This window comes from Eulemur rufifrons, chromosome 18, assembly GCF_041146395.1.
Source record: "Eulemur rufifrons isolate Redbay chromosome 18, OSU_ERuf_1, whole genome shotgun sequence".
NCBI classification, from domain to species: Eukaryota; Metazoa; Chordata; class Mammalia; order Primates; family Lemuridae; genus Eulemur; species Eulemur rufifrons.
Genome location: NC_091000.1, coordinates 30808965 through 30828523, shown reverse-complemented (window position 1 = coordinate 30828523; position 19559 = coordinate 30808965). Strand labels below are relative to the sequence as shown.

At 36.9% G+C, this 19559-nt stretch overlaps 1 protein-coding gene across 2 annotated transcripts in view; it reads right to left on the bottom strand.

Moving 5' to 3' along the window:
- GAB1 (GRB2 associated binding protein 1) overlaps nt 1-19559 on the bottom strand; it is a 118133-nt gene that overhangs the window by 19976 nt on the left and 78598 nt on the right. For both annotated transcript variants that reach the window (XM_069493111.1, XM_069493112.1), the window contains exons 2-5: nt 17605-17899; nt 6044-6269; nt 1420-2021; nt 53-138 (exon numbers count right to left, since the gene is read on the bottom strand). In XM_069493111.1, coding sequence (XP_069349212.1) covers nt 53-138; nt 1420-2021; nt 6044-6269; nt 17605-17899 — 1209 coding nt within the window. The remainder of the gene's footprint in view (nt 1-52; nt 139-1419; nt 2022-6043; nt 6270-17604; nt 17900-19559) is intronic.

The following is a 19559-nucleotide window of genomic DNA, read 5'->3' as shown; positions in this document are numbered from 1 at the left end:
AGTATAAAGATTGTGATAATGAAATACACTCAATGATGTCAAGTATACTTACAAAGTGGTTATGGAAGCCTTCAAGTGAACTAGATCTATCACTTGGAAATGTTCGTGGAATATCATAGCAGTCTTGAGAACTAGCATCTAAAACAAAGAACAAACTATCAACATTTCTTCCTATCTTTGCCAGCTCTCAGAGCAATCAGGAATGACCTATTCTCTCTGTACACAAGCATGCATACACACATGTGCACACACACACAGATTTTAAAAAGGTTGCTCACAGAATAATGTCTTCAATTGGCATATTAAACCACTAGAAAATGTAGACACTCACTTAAATGCTAACCAATACCAATATATAATTATGAGAGTGAGTAAATGTCTAAGGCTGGGATGAGATGGCTTATGCAAATGTGGAGAAGAGAAATACTTCTATTTTCTCATCTTTTGTACCACCTTAGGCCTAACTTACATCTCATTAGCTTACAGCCAGGTTACAAAGTCACTTAAAGAAGGGAGCTAGAAATTCTTTTGAATGACTAAACAAGTATTGATGCAAGTACTATTCACAATACATGAAATCTTTGTCTTCTTTAAGATAGCTGGAAAACTCTCCCACAAAATACAGAGATATTAGCACATAGTGTTTAGCGTATGTGCATTAAAATCTTTCACTTTCTATTTTTAGGACTTTGAGCATCTCAGAGAATAACCCAGACCCATTTTTTCTCCTCTCAAAGTCTGTAACTTTCGGTTGCAGGCTCTAGGAGATGGTATTAAAAAAGTATACTCACTAGCAATAAGAAGTGGCTAGTGATAAAGGGAGAGAAGATTCAGCTTTAAAAAAAAAAAATCAAACAAAAAGCATAATGGCTTGATTGGAACAGAATATCACCTGTTAGACACAAAGTAAAAATTGCTTATGTAGGAAGGAAGGAAGCAGAGTCCAACAGATGTGACTTAGGAGCAGCCATAATGGCACACAAAGACAGGAAAGGGCCTGACTCGGAGAGGCTTTGTGGCTGGCCCATTTCCTGCTCCTCTGCCCCAACAGAGGAGCTATCCACCCAGGATTACAGAAAGTAGGAAAGAGAGGGGCATACTTCCTGAAGCAGGAAGGCGTTACTAAGGCCATACTTCTTCAGGGATAAAAAACTCCAACTCTTTCTCCCTTCCAGTAGAGCACAAACGCACACATGTGTGAACACACATGCATGTGTATACACCCTTCCAGGGATCTACTGAGACTCTGATATCTTGGTTACGTGAGCAGGTAACTGCAGAGCTGAAGCCAAAAAAAAAAAAAAAAAGGACTATTTTTTACAGCATAGTATATTTAACATATTATGCCGAAAAGAACATTCAGAAAAACAGATTTTCTATCATTGACCTCTAACAGAGCAGAAGCCCACTGGAGCTGACCTTTGCGCAATTTGTTCAGATCCACAGTGGAAATGGTGTTGCTCCGTGATGGCGGCATCCCTGCTGCAGGGATACAGTAACTACTGTCGGTGTCTGAGGCCGTGCGCGGGATACTACACGTTTCCACAGGAGATCGGTCATGAGCTGGATGTGGTTTCGGTGGCCGAGGTGGAGGAATATCTGGAATAGTGTCCAGCTTTGACGTCTGTCCCAAGGTCCCCTCTGGAAATGTTCGTGGAATCTGGTAAGTATTACCAGGTGTTGGAGGAATGTCGTAACTAATAGATACATGCCTCATTTGAGTCTCTACACTCGATGTCCCAGATGGGGTATTAAAAACATAGAGTTCTCCATCTGCTTCGGTACTTGATGGAGACACCTTTGGTAAAACATCGTGGGAATAGCTCCTGGGCAGGTTATACAGGCTGGAGTCTACAGAAACAGACACAGCACGCGAAGGTGGAGAGTCATACATCATTTGCTGCTGAAAAAAGCCATTCACTCCATGTTTGCTCTGAGAGGAAGCAGGATTTTTATGAGAAGGAACGTTGTCATTGCAATCTGTTTCAGAAGACGTGGATTTTGCAGAATCAGCATGTGTTCTAAATAAAAATTGTTAATGACAGAATAAACATGGTGAAGATATAAGAATACATTTTTAATAAATATTTTTATAGCTTAGCAATCAAAAGATAGGGCTTTTTTCATCAGATTTTTTTTTGCATGATCCATGAGATTTCAGGCACAAATATCCTTTAGTTTTTATGATTATACACCAGACAACAAAGCCGCCACCACAAAACCACCAAAAGCATTCTCTCTAATTCCTGCCCTGTACCTGCCCACATCCCCAACTCCACTATTAAATCTACACATAAAACCACAATCCCTGAAGCACTGGAATTAGACATCACAAAACTCTGGGAAAGGTAAATGATTAATGTATAGACACAAGGAAAAGCATTTTCTCCGAAGAACATGCAAAAAGTACAGTTTATAAAGTTGATCCATTGTTCTTAAGCCTTCCTGTGGAAAATTTGTTGTTCTGTAAAACTGAAAGTCTAGTGATTACCTGGTATTGAATAAATTCAATGTGTCCTACAAGTAGGTAACAAGAGGTTTCATGTATCTTCCCTTCCACTAATTTTCTTTAACAAACATTTAGCCAACACTATAAAGAGGATCAAAATACATGACACAGAGTTAACCAACTCCAAACGATAATTAACCTTGAGAAATCTCATTAAAGTGTATTTTATGCTTTGGGTACATTTTCAGTCTCTGTTTTTGAGGTATCAGAAAATGTGGAGTATAAGACAATATAAAGCTAACAAGACAAGCACACACTCTCTCACTTTCTTAATGCTAAATAAGATATGTGAACTTCCTATGCATGTTGTCCAAAGTTGTATAGGAATTTAAACATTATTTCTATAAATAACTTATGATAGTTTTTTAAAAAGAGCTTATCTTCCCTGATTTGTTAGTAACACCTGGCACTATGCACTGCATTGCATTTACTCATTTTAACTCTCCCCCTTTGGTGTCAGAGAACGCAGATGATGAAGGATTTTTTTCTTTCTCCCTCCCTAATTTTTCCCTTGTTTCACTGACCGGCTCCTTCTGTCTCTCCACCTGGGAATGGCTAACAGAGTTCACTCCTCTAACCCTTTACCACACCTGCCACTAGAGAATCCTTTTTCATTATCACCTTCCTCTTTGAATGCTAACAACCCCATCAAACTCTAAGTCTCATATTGTCAAACTGGTATTTCTACTTGGTTGCCTCAATATTACCTTGCCTATGTGCCCCAAACCAAATCCAATTTACTTCTCAAATTGATTGCTCTTCCTGACTTGCCCTGAAAGAAATGACTTTATCCAGATTCTCCAGGCTCAAAACCCAATTAGCTTGATTCCTTCTCTTTGATCCCCATAGTCAAGCAGGCACTGAATCCTTCTCCATACCCGCCCACGTAGTCCCCTGATCTATTCCCACTGCCACCACCCCAAGTCCATGTCCCTGCTGAGACTCCTAACTGAACTCTGCTAACTGCATTTTCCTCTAGTTTCTCCCTCTTCCAATCTATTCATGGGACCAGACTGCTACACAGCTCTGCTCTAAGAGGGATATTTTCAAAGCATGGTTTTTCTATCACTCACCTACTCAGAGAAAAATCTATTAAGGGTCCCTACAGGCTATGGGAACTATTAGGCCACAGAGTAATCTACGTAGCATTTAGGTTACTAATAGCCTGGCTCCACCTTCTATGTCCTATATCTTGTCCTGCCACTCCCCAGGTTGAACCCTTTCCTCCAAGAGGCTTTCTCCTTCCTCATTATCTTCCTCCACCACGCTCATTCTCATCTCTCCTAACTCTCATCCTGTTTTTGTACAAATTACTAAAGATAGTCTCCTCTTTTCTCACAACTAGGTCTAGTACAAATCCTACTCCTCCTATAAAGCTTCTGTTTTTTCCATCTTAAAAACACTTGCACTGTCCCTTTGTGGAATTTCTAATGCACCTACACATATTCTAAAATTTGCACTTCATTTAATTCAAATGTAGAGTTAAGAGGAGCGAGAGGTGTAAGGATTAATAAATAAACTCCCGGCTCTGATCAGCTTACAGTTTAGTGGATAATAAGCAAAAATATCAATCTATTTCCAATGCTGTGATAAAACGAGATATGGAGACATAATCAGGATGCCATAAAAACCGAGAAAGACATTTAATCCAACCTGAGAGTTTGGGGCAATGCTTCCTAGAGGAGCACATGTCTGAGCTGAGTCTTGCAGGAGGAACAAAAGTTTGCAAGGCAATTTTCATATATTATCTTCATCTATAAATACTTAATACTTGCACATCTTTACTTCTTAACAAGCTTTACTTGTAAACTCTAAAGGTGACTGTTTATAATTAGTTTATATCTTCAGAACACACAGCATAACAGTGGGCACAAACATGAATATTTGTTATTTAACTGTTCAAATTGTTGCAAAAATATAGATGGCAAAATATACCTGGGCAGTGATCTTGAGCCTAATTTGTAGTGCAACAGGAAAGCTGTGAAGCCAGTGAAATCAACGAAAGACACTTTGTAAAAAGAAAATGTACTGAAAACTGTCACTACGCTGTTGGATTTTGAAAAGTTGCTACTGAAAAATAATTGTGAATCTTCATAAAATAAAAATCTTAGTTAGTAGCACATGTAGCAAAGTTGCGAGTGTGTAATTTTAAATACTCACAGCAAACAAGCAAAATCAAGTTAGAATTTGGTATTATTAATGAGTGTTGACTTGTAAGATTTTTTTTGCTCTTACAGGTAAAATCCCATTACAACAAATATACAGAAACCCATCTTTGAAATGTGTGTGAGCTGTTCCCATCATCTCAGTGCATGTTTCACAGAAATTATTTTGTGGATCTTAACAAATTCTATATAAAAATTTTTTTGAACAAATGTTCTGATCTTAGCCCAGTTTAACAATCACTCCACAGAAAAAAACCCTTTTGTGATAAAAGTAATAATGCTCAATATATTATAATCCTGTTTAAGATACATCTTTCGTGTCCACTATGCAATTCACCCTCACTTTTATACTGTAAATAAATATGCCCAATTGACTGATGTCATTAATTGTCACCTAACTGTTAATGGCAGAGACTGGCTTCTCCATCATTATTTCCCCATTCCTTTTTAAAATAGTAAAACAACTGCCCTCTATCTCCCTCTGTCACTTTAAGCCTCCCAAATACTCAGCGTCAAATGACAAGGAAGATCAAATTAAAATATCTTCTACCTTAGAAGAAGAGAGAGGCGTAGAAACAGGGGAGGAGATGGGAGGGAAACTAAAGATTTGGGAAAGGCTTTAGGACCCCTCTGGCCAACTACTGTACTCCGTATACTTCTTTCTACTTAAAATTGTATCAAGAAAAGGCTTGGGGTAAGCTGTGTTTCATTGCTAGGTAGGAAAATTGAAAGTTTCATAGTTTTTAACAATATATTTACTTCAATAAATTTAACTAAAACCCAATTTGTATATTCCATGGAATTTGCTATATTGGGATTTTACCTGTATGATTAATTTCTCACACAGATCCAAAACAACCACAACACACTCACTGCAATGAAATCGTTTTGCTTTCAAAATCTTCTAGTAGTAGGTATTCCTCTCCTTCTTCAGAAACAAAAGATGACCCTTGGCTGGTTTACAATCACATAAGAAATGGAGCAAGATCACCATTTATAAATCAGTGAAATCTGTTAAGCAAGTAATACTGTGAGTCTGTAACAAAGACTATAAAACAGCAGATAGATTTCCAAAAAGGCCTTGTGGTTACAACTGTTCTTAGCCAAAGATGGCAGACACTGTGTTTCTTCAATAAAATCGCCTCAATATCAGAAATCATTAATAGTGGAATATAAACCTGAACTATAAGCCTGAAACATATGCCTGTATAGATGGTTTCTTTTAAGCCTGCAAGTCAAGGTTAAAAAAATTTAAAGGTAAGAGTCTTAAAGGTGTGTACACACACACACACACACACACACGCACACACATCTACACACACACACACACACACGGACACCACACATAGGCATATATCACACAATTCACCTGGTGGGTTCAGGCTTCTTGCTTTGACAGTTGATTAGCAAGAGGTAGTCTTGAGGATCCTCCTGGAGTCTGAGAGCGTCCAGGTGTGGCGGGACGCTGATGAGCTGATATGGTGGAGGTAGAGCAGCGGAGGATGCATCCACCTGGGTGGATGGTGGTGCTGTATTTACAGCTACAGGTAAATCAGCTGGTGCTTGTAAAGAGCTGCCAGGTGGCTTCACAGGATCTGCAACACCAAAGTTTAACCATCATTGTCTGTCACGTTTTAAGATTTTTTTTTTTAAACAAAGCTACTTTAAAGTTTGCAGATAAATTGTTTCAATGCAGAAGAACAGAATAAATCTTGACAAGGTCAGTTAAACGCTACCTAAATGGCAACATTTAGACAGGGAGTAATTGGTTCTCATCAAAGAGATCTAAAGAGCAGGACTCTTTCTCTATTCCAGAAGCTCTAAAAAAGCCATAGTTAACCTTGCCTTCAACCGTCTTTAGTTTTAAGCCTACTGGGAATGAAGGTGTTCTTACCATCTTAGCAGAAGAGGCTGGCTTTTTCCCCAATGATAATAAACAAAGTGCTTCCTAAGCCAAGACAGCCTTCCAAGGAGACCCATTTTATTACATGGCACTTACGGGCCCATAGCACTGTGAGTACTAAGGTCTCTTTACCTAATGTTTACTTTGGTGTTCATTCTTTTCTTTCTACTTCTTCACAGACGAGAGAGAAATATTTCTACTTCTAGGACTGGTGAAAATAAATTCTACTCATGTTCAGGGAAAGAGCTTCTTTTTTTTATTTTTTTTGAGACAGAGTCTCGCTCTGTTCCCCAGGCTAGAGTGCCGTGGTGTCAGCCTAGCTCACAGCAACCTCAAATTCCTGGGCTTACGCGATCCTTCTGCCTCAGCCTCCCGAGTAGCTGGGACTACAGGCATGTGCCACCATGTCCGACTAATTTTTTCTCTATTTTTAGTTGTCCAGCTAATTTCTATTTTTTTAGTAGAGATGGGGTCTTGTTCTTGCTCAGGCTGGTCTCTAACTCCTGAGCTCAAAGGATCTGCCCGCCTCGGCCTCCCAGAGTGCTAGGATTACAGGCGTGAGGCACCGCACCCGGCCAAAAGAGCTTCTTTAAAGCATCATCTCTTCGCTAAGCTCATAGCTTCATTCGCCTAATTTGTGGGTTTCTGGGGTATTTTCATGAAAAGGGGTCAGCAAGTAAAGAAGTAATTTATTAAGCCCTTACCTATGTTCTGAGAGGACATATAAAACTTAGTTAAATTGTACAGAAAAAGGAATTTGAAACCACGTTGAAATCCTAGAAATAAAACCCCATATAATCACTGACCTAACAAAGTATAATTATAAGGGACAGAAGAAAATGCTCTGTTAGTCTGGTTAGGAATGCAAGGCTTTAAATAATCTAGAAAAAGGCAAATGCTCATACGTGAATAAAAAAATTTGTTTGTTGTCTGTTTATATTAGAACAGAAAAAGCTGTGTTGAACCAGATTTTTCACAACAAAACATTACATAAAAGATGCCAGAAAGTCGTAAGGGAATTAATATGTTCTACCAAATAGAATCAAATGCAGGTCATTTGGCCTATTAACTTACCAGAGGGGGCTAAATGTCAGCTCTGTCTTCTCTAAATACTTAGAATAAATCCACATTCTTTTGATAACGTCTTTAGGTATTTAGCTATAATATTCATACATGCACCACAGTCAATTTTACTTTGTTCATTTCACAACTCTTCCTCCTCGGCCTAGAAGGTCATATCCTAATTATGAAGCCTGAACAGCACATTAATATGGCTAAATATGTCTCTAATTGTAGGTCCCAATAACAAAAACAAAAAAGGATCTGAACTCCTATGCTTCACAGTGTCTTACATATAGTAGATGCTGAAAAAATGTTTCATGCACAGGGCAGAAACTCACTGAGCACTTTCTCTATGTCAAGTTGGAAGAGATTAAAGCAAGGGGTACTTCCAAATCTGTAAGACCCATTCACCTGCATGTGCAATTTGAGATTTACTCCTCAAGAACTCTGTAAGCCCTCCTAGACGCTAATTAAGTTTGAAAATTTTCCATTAGAGAATATGGCCTGAGGAAATGGAAGGTGAGCTAACTTCTAACTTTTTACCTTTGCTATGCTTCATGCAACACCAAGTCTTTACACAAGCTTATCTAATAAAACCTAACACCTTATGCCAGATATGAATTCATTTTTTTCTTTCTCATTTATGGAAAGAACAGAAAATGGTGAGAACAGGAAAATGAATTTTTGGATATTTATACAGCATAATGCCATCATTTCAGTGGGTGCTCATAAATACATGTTGTCATGTTAATAGATCTTGATTATAAAATGGTGTCTGTAACATACCCTATTAAGTATTTTACTTTGATTCAGTTGCAAATACATAGAGATTTATTTAAAAGGATTTAAAATACCACAGATTAAATAGTGACCCACAGTAAATCCTTGTGGGTTAAGAGACTATGAAAAAAATTTACCTTTTAAAGAAGAGCTTAAGAAAAATATATACAACATCAAGGAGGAAAAAAAAAGAGAGATCAGAAAGCTGTTAATGTATCCTATAGGCTGTATTGAAAAGTATGTTTTATATACTTCTTTTTCCTCTACTGTAGAGGCATAATAAAATTGAATAAACCAGTTCAAGTTTTAGTTCTCACCCAAAACAAAATATTGGAAATACTTCACCATATGAAATAGTATGAATTCTAGCTTTGCACTATTAACTCCTAAAATAACTTTTCCAGGTGGTTGTTTTTATAGATATACTTTTCCTTTAATGCTTTTTCTAAACTTCATGGCTATACACTAAATGAATTGAGCAATTCATCTTAAGTGGGAGAAGAAAATCACCCAGCCAGGCAATCATATTTGCCTGACCTTGTTTTATTAACACAATGGGACCATCTCATTTTTAACCTTCCATTTCTCTCCCCTGTGAATGAGGAAAGTGTTTTACCCTCTTTTTAGCTGCAAGATCCTTTCAGTTTTCTGAAAAGAGGCCTGGGATTTAAAGCTTCCTTTTAAAAATAGATCTTGTTCACAATATGTGAAGATTTATATGTACTTCTAAGAGGAAATAACTAAAGAAAAACTTCCATTATGTTCAGTAGCAAGCTCATGAAAGTAAAGACCTTTAAACAGATAGAAAAGCAACCCCAACCATTCCAAACAACACGAGCATACAAAGGACTTTAAAAGGGAAGAGGGAACCATGCTACCATTTTGGCTCAGATAATGTACCATCTTCAAAGTTTTAGCCTTTGGGATTATTTTTCTCATATTAATTTAACTACATACGTACTCAGCTCTGCATATTTTAGCACAAGCATTACACTGTGTGTAAATATTCTCTAACATAAGATTTCTGGCCGAAGTTAAGCAACTGGTCTGAAAAAAAGAAACTTCTGTTCCACATTATAAAAACGTGTTATTTTCCCCTATTCTATGCTACAAGTAACGGAACAGACCATTTTGCTTTCTGTCTTGCTTGGGTTTCTGATTTACTGCTCTAAGTAACACTGGTATCGTTTCTAAGAACCACACATTGGTTTAGGGTTTGCTAAGTGTGTAAAACTGTTTCCCATCTCTTAATTCAGAAGGCATGAAGAGTATAATTAACATCCATTAAAGGCCTAATAAGCTGCTGGAGCAAACTCCTAATTGAAATTTCCTTAGAAAGCTACTAAATACTGCTAAGGAAAGCCTTTCAATGAAAAAGCTCTCAGTGAAGAGAAGATTATCATCTGATGAGATCCACAAATATTAATAATAAACTGACTCATATGACCCCTTGCCTAATGCAGTTTTATCCTATTCGGAATCATAACGCCCTGTGTTAGTGTCCCTCACAAAAGTTCGGGCGCCTAGATAATGCCTCTAAACATTCCAAATAATTATTTTTAAGCTCTAGGAAACAATTCTGCTCTTTTTGTTGGTAAGGTAGAATGTTTCGAAGTTGATGTGATGGGTTAATTTTGTAACCATTGAGTTACTGTATCTGAGCATGTTCTAATAGCAATAGAGCTATGGTGCTGCCCATGTTCTTGTCAGGAGACCAGATGAGATTCTTTTCTCCAAAGATAGGCTATATCTACTGATAAAATAGGTTTTTTGTTTCTATTATAAAACTTTACCTTTATGTTCACAACCAAAGCTAAATAGGTCAAGGTTACTCTGTTTCTATTGATAACTGATTTATAGAGTGTAAAGAATTTTTCTTTATGCAAAGACAAGCATTTCAAATAGATTTGTCTAATTTAGCAAATAAAAGTCTACAAAGAGTATGCATTATTAATACTAATATAACCATTTTCTTCTGAATACATTTTTAATGGAAGAACATTTTATAAAAGTAAATCTAAAAAATGGATACAAAGAAGAAACAGCATTAGTTGCAGTTTTCAGTGGAGCAACCTGCAGTTTCTTCAGTTTATCTAATCAGCTATTGAAGACCCCCTAATTACAGCACAATCTGTTTAATGTGTTTCAAGTAGAAAAATTATCTTACTTGTCACGACTTTCTCCTTAATACAACTGTGAAACATTCTTGGAGACTTTAAAATAAACCCATAGGCAATGTTGACAAATGGTATAATTCTTATGCAGAGGTATGATAGCTTCAGAATCTCTTATGGGGCATTTTACAAATCTAGGTGGCTAAGCTCCACCACAGGAGACTCTAATATATCAACATCTCAAAGGCAGTAGCTTGAAAATGTGTCATAAAACAAAACAAAAAACAAACCAAAAACTTACTCTCTAGTTGAATTGGTTCTTAGGAAAATGCAAATTAAAACCACAAGATACCACTATACACCCACTAGAATGGCTAAAATTAAAGAGTGACAATATCAAATACTGGTGAGAATGCAGAGTAACTGGAACTCTCATACAATGCTTGTAGAAAAACAATCAGTACAACAACTTTGGAAAACTACAGCCACTAACTCTCCTAAAGCTAAATATACATATTTCCTGTAACACAGCAATGCCACTTATGGGTATACACCCTAAAGAACTAAGTTTTTATGTCCATCAAAAGACACATAAGGAATGTACTCTGTAGCTTTATTTGGATTAACTAAAAACTGGAAACAACTCAAATGTCCATCAGTATTCAAACAGATCCACACATTCACACAGTGGAATGCTACACAGGATGAAGAACTCCTGCTACTTGCTACGTAAATCTCACAGAAGCCAGGCAGGCCCAGAGCCTAAAGTACGGTTTTATCCCATTTGGAACCATAATGCCCTGGGGTGTTAGTGTCCCTCACAAAAGTTGGGGTGCCTAGATAATGCCTCTAAACATTCAAAATATTATATTTTTTAAAAAACAAATGGGACAAGAGTTTGAGCCCTAGGAAACAATACTGGAAAAATGAAGCCAGACTCAATGAAGTTCACTTACATGAAGTTCAAGAATAGGCAAAACTAATTTATAGTGATAGAAGCAAAAAAGTAAAAAAATAAAAAGGGTTATATCTGGCTGAGAGCTTTACTGGGAAGACACCTGAGAAAACCTGCAGGAGCGGACACGTTCCATTTCTTAATCTGGCATGCAGTTACATAGATATCTATATCTATGTACAGATATAGATGGAGATATAAAATTATATTGAACTGTACACTTAAGATTTGCACCTCTCATAGTAGTAAGTTATACCTCAATAAAAAAGTAAATAAAAATAAATTTTTAAAAGTCCCTAATTGAGAAAGACTGCTTTACAGGAAAGTAAGTAAATGTATATTCTTGTATGTTAGTTTACCTACTTTACTAAAGGGAAGAATATCAAACAAGAAATCATACTTTTTAAAATTAAGTCGCTAAGACCTAGGCATTTTGAGAAAAGCAACTCAGGGGCAACTTTCTAATCTTGCATCCTGAAATTAGACCAGGGGCCTTTATTTGAAGTTAGTGAGCTTCATGTGTGCTTCCTCGCACTTGTTTAGCACATTTAACAGCTTCCACCTTGGTGTTGTAGAAACAAAAAATAAATCTGTACCTTTCCAAGAAAAACAAAAGAAATTAGTTTCTACCCTCAAATCTGCTAAAGAAAAGCATTCATAGGAACCACACACAGTTTAATGAGCTGGAATTTAAAAACAGATATAGCCTGCCAGCATTTTGAGTATTCAATAATAGCAGTGGTCACCTGGGGCAGAGGAAATAACATGGTAACGATATTTTGAGAGGTTCCTGGAATCAAAACACAGGTCAGATTTTTTCCCCCTTCCTTTTGTTTTCAGGGGAAAATTAGTTATCCTCACAGGGATTGGGAGAGTTATTTTCTCAGACTGTGATATCTAAGCATAGGTTATTTCTTCCCTATCTAGCCTGAAACTGGTATAGTGAAAAATGCTATGAGCCAATTTTCAAGCCAAGAATAGGAACACATTCAGCTCTCTGAAATGGGAAGAGCACAGGGTTTGGGACAGATAGAGGTAAAAACAAAAACACCTATTATTTAGTGATTGGTGGGGAGATCTATTTGGAAGCAAGAAATATAGAACAGGCAGTCAAGTTAATGGAAGAACAAAGACATTTTGATATGTGCCTTGTCATATTAAACAATGCAAATATGATTACAAAGGATAACAGCAGTTGCCTGTTTAGAATTTGACACAAATCTTTAAACATGGAGATTATTTAAAAAGCATTTAGCAATGAATACAAAAGGAAATGCAGTGGCTGACTTGAAAGCCCTTTTGCAGTTTTGCCACTATGCATGAAAAACCAAAATTATAGAGAGTATAATAAGGTATTTTTTTGGTTCCTTGGTACCACATAATGAAGAATCGTTCATCTTTTACTGACTTATTCCAAGAAACTCAACATATGCTTCAATATAGTATATTAAGACATTGTTAACTGTGGCTATTTGGGGAAATGGCCAGGATAAAGCTGTGAAAAATCTAAATCATAAAATTAAAAAAATAAATGCAGTTGGTTTTAGATAAAACTCATGAACTAAATGTATTAACAGAAAGCATTGGCAAATTAAAGTCCTTAGAGCCTTCTGCTAACGAACAGATAAAGATTTGTGAGGCTGTTCTTGATAACCACTTCACAGACTATATATATAGCAAAATTGATTAATCATACTATGAATTTTCTTACAACCACCCCACCATGGATATTGTAAAGATTAAAAGTTCACAAACTGAGAGCTTCATGCAATCCAAATATACTCCTAATCTGGTTTATAAGGACTTGGGAGTTCTGCCACTGAGAAGGTCACTGTAGCTTTTGAGGTTTGAAACTTCACCCCTCCCTGTATTTCCATGTTAATGTAGACCAAGGTGGAAGTATAGGGTATATTCTACCTCTATATGGTAGAAGGTTTATAAAGTGAAAACAGACGTTGTGACTGATTCTGACTTCTAAAATCATTGAAAAGGTCTACTAAGTACAAAAACAAAGTTCTCAGGACATTATGTTATATTCACAAAGCCATTTAAAACTACCTAGGCTTTCCCTGACCCTCATAAAATTAAATCAGGTGCTCATGCTATCTATGACTACTTACTTTTTTTCTTTAGCAGAACACTTCTCAACTGGTGTTATAATTCCTGGATTATCTGCCTGTCTCCCCTACTAGACTGTAAGCTCCATGAGGACGAGAACTGTATTTACAAATTTCCACAGTACTTTTAATGAATCCTCTTCCACTAGATGTTCAGTTCCACATCTGTGATGTTTACCATTTATCTCCCCAACTAGTTATCTCATATGTGTTTGTTGAACAAATGCCCACAGCCTAGCAGTGTTAGCAAACTCAAATAATTTGGTGAACTAATGAATCAATTTTTTAAAGCAGACCATGCTTTTCTTCTTCCCAGAGCTGACTGGGTGTTCATCAAGCTCCTGGATGATAAGAATCATTCTAAGGTGGTCAAAAAGACCAGACTCTGTGCCTTAAAACATGCAAAATTAATCTCAGACACCTGAGCATTAGAAATTCTTATTTGTGGGTTCTTGACTCTACCCACACGAGCGGGCTTCCAAAAATTAGACATTCACATTCTTGACTGAAGAATGTACACCCTCTATGAGAACATCTCATTTCTCTGTTAAATATATGCAAGAGGATTTATAAAAAGAACAAAGAGAGATGGAAGAACCCCTACTATTTAGCCTTTCAGATCAGCTCAATCTATATAGGCAACCAATGGAGACAGAAGTCTGCTCTTAGGTCCCCCACACAAATTCTACATTGAAAAGGCAGCAGGCAAAGGAACAACAAGATTAGGAGATGACAAATTATTTTCACTAAAAATCCATCACATATTGAAATTAATGTGGTGTCTAAATCCAATAATTATCATTACTGACTAGTTGTTAAATAAAAATCAAAAAGAGAGCTATCTCATTTGTGACTTTAAAATCCTCTACTGCACTCAGATATAGACTATACATGCAAACAAGAAAGGAAAGGAATTTAACCACAGTTAGAAGTAATACCCAGTCACTTACGCTGTGACCAAATTTAGTAACTTCATGAAAACCACTGAAGCCTCAATTCCTCCTGTGAAACAATTTCTTTAGGCTTTTCCTCACTAGAGCTCTGTTGAAGATCTCTAGTTCAGTAGCCCCTCTCCTTCCCCCTTTCAGTGCTGCTCCCAGTTGAGCATTCCAGATTCCCTCACCCAGGGGTTTGCCCCAGCCCACTGAGCCAACCCCAGCACTGGAAGGCACCTTATAAATGCACACTTGCAGAAAATAAGGTCAAAGACTTCAGTTCACCTTATTTCTGATGCGTGGCTCTACAAACCTAAACTTGTATTGGAGTCCCCTACCTAGGTTCCTAATGTTTGTTTCAAAAGGAAGAGAAGTAGGGAAGCAGGAAAGGCAGTAAGTGGTCAGGACAGTGATAGGAAAGTACCTGAAAAGGAATTCCACTGGTAAAATTCTTCTTGAGCCCTCTCACCACTCAGCTCTTTCTAAGATAAGCACCCCAAATCCTAGGTCCTCATTCAAGATCTGTAAGCAACTTTCCCCTGGCTTTTCACGCAGAGCCTTTCTGCTTCAGTCAAGTAAAATTCTATTCCATCTCTGGGGCACATTCCTCCTCGTGTTTATGCAGAAATATGACTTCCCTCAAAAGCCCCCAGTTTCCGATCAGTTTTCTTCTAAGAAGCTTTTCTTCACTACTGTTTATCCAAACCTGGATTCCTTCTCTTCCTTCCTCCATGTTCCTTGTAGGACCTGTGTTTAGTAAACTCATTTGTTTGGTATTGTTTTCATTGTGTTTTGTGACTGATTTTCATTTGCTCTTCACAGGTAGTGATAATCATCTTGGCTATTTCATAACCTCATAATCTAATATATAGTTTTAAAAATAACACCTAAAGAATCAGGTTGATCTGCAAAAAATGATGTTGGTATTTTAACAGGGATTGCATTGAATCTGTAAGATCACTTTGGGTAGTACAGACATTTTAACAATGTTGATTCTGCCAACCTATGAGCATGGTATGGTTTTCCACCTGTTTATGTCCTCTGCTATTTCCTTCCTCAGTGTTTTGCAGTTCTCCCGGTAAAGGTCTTTCACCTCCTTAGTTAAATATATTCCTAGGTATTTTATTTTCTATGATTTGTATGGAACTAGAGAAGACCCTGTATAGCAAAAACAACCTTAAGCAAAAAGAACAAATTGGGAAGCATCAATTTACCATGCTATCCTACAAGGCTATAGTAACTAAAACAGCATAGTACTGGCTCAAGAACAGAGACACAGACCAATGGAACAGAACTGAGAACCCAGATATAAAATCATCCTCATATAGCCATTTAATATTTGACAAAACGGAGAAAAACATACCCTGGGGAAAAGAATCCTTATTCAATAAATGGTGCTGGGAAAATTGGATAGCCACATGTAGAAGACTGAAACAGGATCCATACCTCTAACCTCTCAAAAAAATCAACTCACGGTGGATAACAAACTTAAGGCATGAAACTATAAGAATTCTAGAAGAAAATGTTGGAAAAACTTTTATAGACATTGGCCTAAGCAAAGAATTTATGAAGAAGACCCCAAAGTCAATCACAGCAACAACAAAAATAAATAAATGGGACCTGATCAAATTAAAAAGTTTCTGCACAGCCAAGGAAACTATCACGAGAGCAAACAGACAACCTATAGAATGGGAGAAAATATTTGCATGCTACACATCCAATAAAGGGCTGATAACTAGAATCTATATATTACTCAGGAAAATCAGCAAGAAAAAAAATCAAATAACCCCATTAAAAAGTGGACAAAGGGCATGAACAGAAACTTTTCAAAAGAAGACAGACTAATAGCCAATAAACATATGAAAAAATGCTCAACATCTCTAATTATCAGGAAAATGCAAATCAAAACCACAATGAGATATCACTTAATTCCAGTGAGAATGGCCATTATCAAAAAGTCCTAAAACAACAAATGTTGGCATGGATGCGGAGAGATAGGAACACTCACACACTGCTGGTGGGATGCAAACTAGTGCAACCTTTGTGGAAAGCAATACAGAGATACCTCAAAGAGATACAAGTAGACCTACCATTTGATCTAGCAATCCCATTACTAGGCATCTATCCAAATGGAAAAAAGACATTCTATAAAAAAGACATCTGCACTCGAATGTTTATAGCAGCACAATTCACAATTCCAAAGACGTAGAAACAACCCAAATACCCATCAATACATGAGTGGATTAATAAAATGTGGTATATGTATACCATGGAGTTCTACTCAGCCACAAAAGAACAAGGGTGATCTAGCACCTCTTGTATTATCCTGGCTAGGGCTGGAGCCCATTATAAGGGAAGTATCACAAGAATGGAAAAAACAAGCACCACATGCACTCACCATCAAATTGGTATTCACTGATCAACATTTATATGCACATTTAGTAGTAACGTTTATCAGGTGTTGGGCAGGTGGGAGGTGGGAGGAGGGGATGAGTATATTCACACCTAATGGATGTGGTGTGTATTGTCGGGGGGGTGGACAAGCTTGAAGCTCTGACTCAGGTGGGGCAAAGGCAATATACATAACCTAAACATTTGTATCCCTGTAATATGCTAAAGTAAAAAAGCAAAATAAATAAATTTAAAAAACCAAAAAAGAATTGGGTTGAACCACATATGATGCTACTTTTAATAGGTGAAAAATAGTCAAATGTCAATAGTGTTATATGGTTCAACTGAATACTATAATACTACAAGTATTCAGTTGAATACTTATATTAGAACTCAATAAATGCTCTTAAATAAGCATGTCTTCTTGTCACCTTCTTCCTCAGGACAATTGTTTAGAGACTGCCCCACAATGGTTAAGTTCCTCTCTCTCAAACCTGTAAAAAGTTTCTCCGCGAACTTATTAAAGCGTTCAGTGCTTTTTCCAAATGACAAGTTCCTATTACAAAACAAAACATTATGTTGCATGACTGAAATAACAAAGAATTTTATGACGTTTCTAAACATTCAGCAGAAAAGGTGAACTCAGGTTGAATGATAAAACTTTTGAACTTGCCTTCTTCTGTAGGGTTAAACCCACAGATGTCGCAAATACAACGAACCCACTTATTCATCTCCTCCTCACTGTCTGCTACCAAGTAGAAAATCCGGTCAATAGTGTTGATGTCAAAAATGTAGCTGTTTTCAAACTCTTTTTTGTTAAATGTCAATCCAGCATCGACTTGTTGACATAAATTTAAATCTATAATACGAATAGGCTTCTTGGCATGATCATTTTTGTAATATTCCAAGACATCTGGATCTCCAGTTAAACGGCCACTGCGTAACACAAACCATCTCCTCTTCCATGCCTAGAAACAAAACAAAAATATCCATTTAGTATTAATTTGAAAGAAATTTTTCAAGAAGATGCACATTTATCAAACCAATTTTATCAAATGCATTGTCCGGAGAAATTCACAAGTTTTTTCCATAGCATAATCTGCCACTCTGAAAAGCAAAGTTTACTGACACCTCAATTAGAGAGAGATATATATATATATATATAATATCTATTAAATTTCCTACTATACAGTATCAAGTCAATAAACTGAGAAAGGTTTGATTTTTACTAAATATAAAAAAGCAATGGTTTTAAGAAATGGTGCTGGGAAAACTGGATAACCATATGAAAAAGAATGAAGTTACACATTATGCTAAGTAAAATAAGCCAGTCACAGAAGGACAAATATTGTATGATTCTACTTATATGAGGTACTTAGAACAGTCAAATTCATAGACAGAAAGCAGAATGGTGGTTGCTAGGAGCTGGGAGAGGGGAAGTGGGGAGTTAGTGTTTAATGGGTATATAGTTTCAGCTGCAGAAGACGAGAAAGTTCTGGATGTTGGCGGTGGTGAATGGCTGCACAACAACATGAATGTACTTGATGCCACTGAACTGTACACTTAAAAATAGTTAAGATGGTAAACTTTGTTATGTTTGTTTTACCACAATTTTCTAAAACGCAATGTTTTCCCTGCCTTAATATCATGCCATAAAGAATACACATAAAGATGCTTCTTCGTAAGGCTCTTACAGATTTTAAACTCTAGATTACTTTTTTTTTTTTTTTTGGTGTGAGGGGCAAGGAGTACGAAGGAGGTAAAAGGTTTAGAAGCCTTCCTGGCTTCTCACTTGGGAAGCAAGCCACAGACTGTGTCTTTTTTTTGGCCAGACAGCCTGTTGTTTAAAGGCTACACAAATAAGATCTGTAATCTTGAGTATGGGATGCAACTATTTTTAGTCCTCTTCCTCCTCTTCCCAACAAACACATATTGGCAATGTGGACCTATACTCACCACATATTCCCTCCACAAGTTCTGGGAAGTTTTGAGTTTAATGCTATGCCTAGAAAAGCCAAGGAGGCTTTTTTTTTTTTTTTTTTTTTTTGGAGGATAATACATTTTTACTATCGTCCTCCTTAAAATTTATATCCACCAAGTAAGAAAAGCAGAACCAAACGACAGTCTTCTTCATCAGTCTTTAACCAACTTCTGTGCCTCAAAACAAACTTAAGTCTTATTCTTCTTTGAAGTTCTTCCTCACCAGCAAGCTGTCAGCTAGATGGAAAGGAGACCTATTTCAGCAAGTCTCAGTCACCTACTAAGAGACATTCTATGCTCCAGACTGAACAGTGGAAGTAAGATCGCCTAAAGAGGACATTCCAAGAAGTGGAAGGATGGAGAAACAAGACATTTTATGAACCCCAGTGGAGTAAAACATGCTTACTGGCCACTGTACACTTCTGTTTACTTGAAGATCATGACTGAGCACCAATCACAACATCTCAATCCTTTAGTTTTAGAAAAGTATAACCAACCAGAAATAGCATGTCTCTTTTCCACTAATAACTTGGGATAATGCCAAACTTATGCTTATGGCATTTTCAGAAATGATTCTCATCATAGTATACAAATTCAGTGTTCAACATACAGTCTAATAGACCATGCATGCTCACACTGTTAGTACTG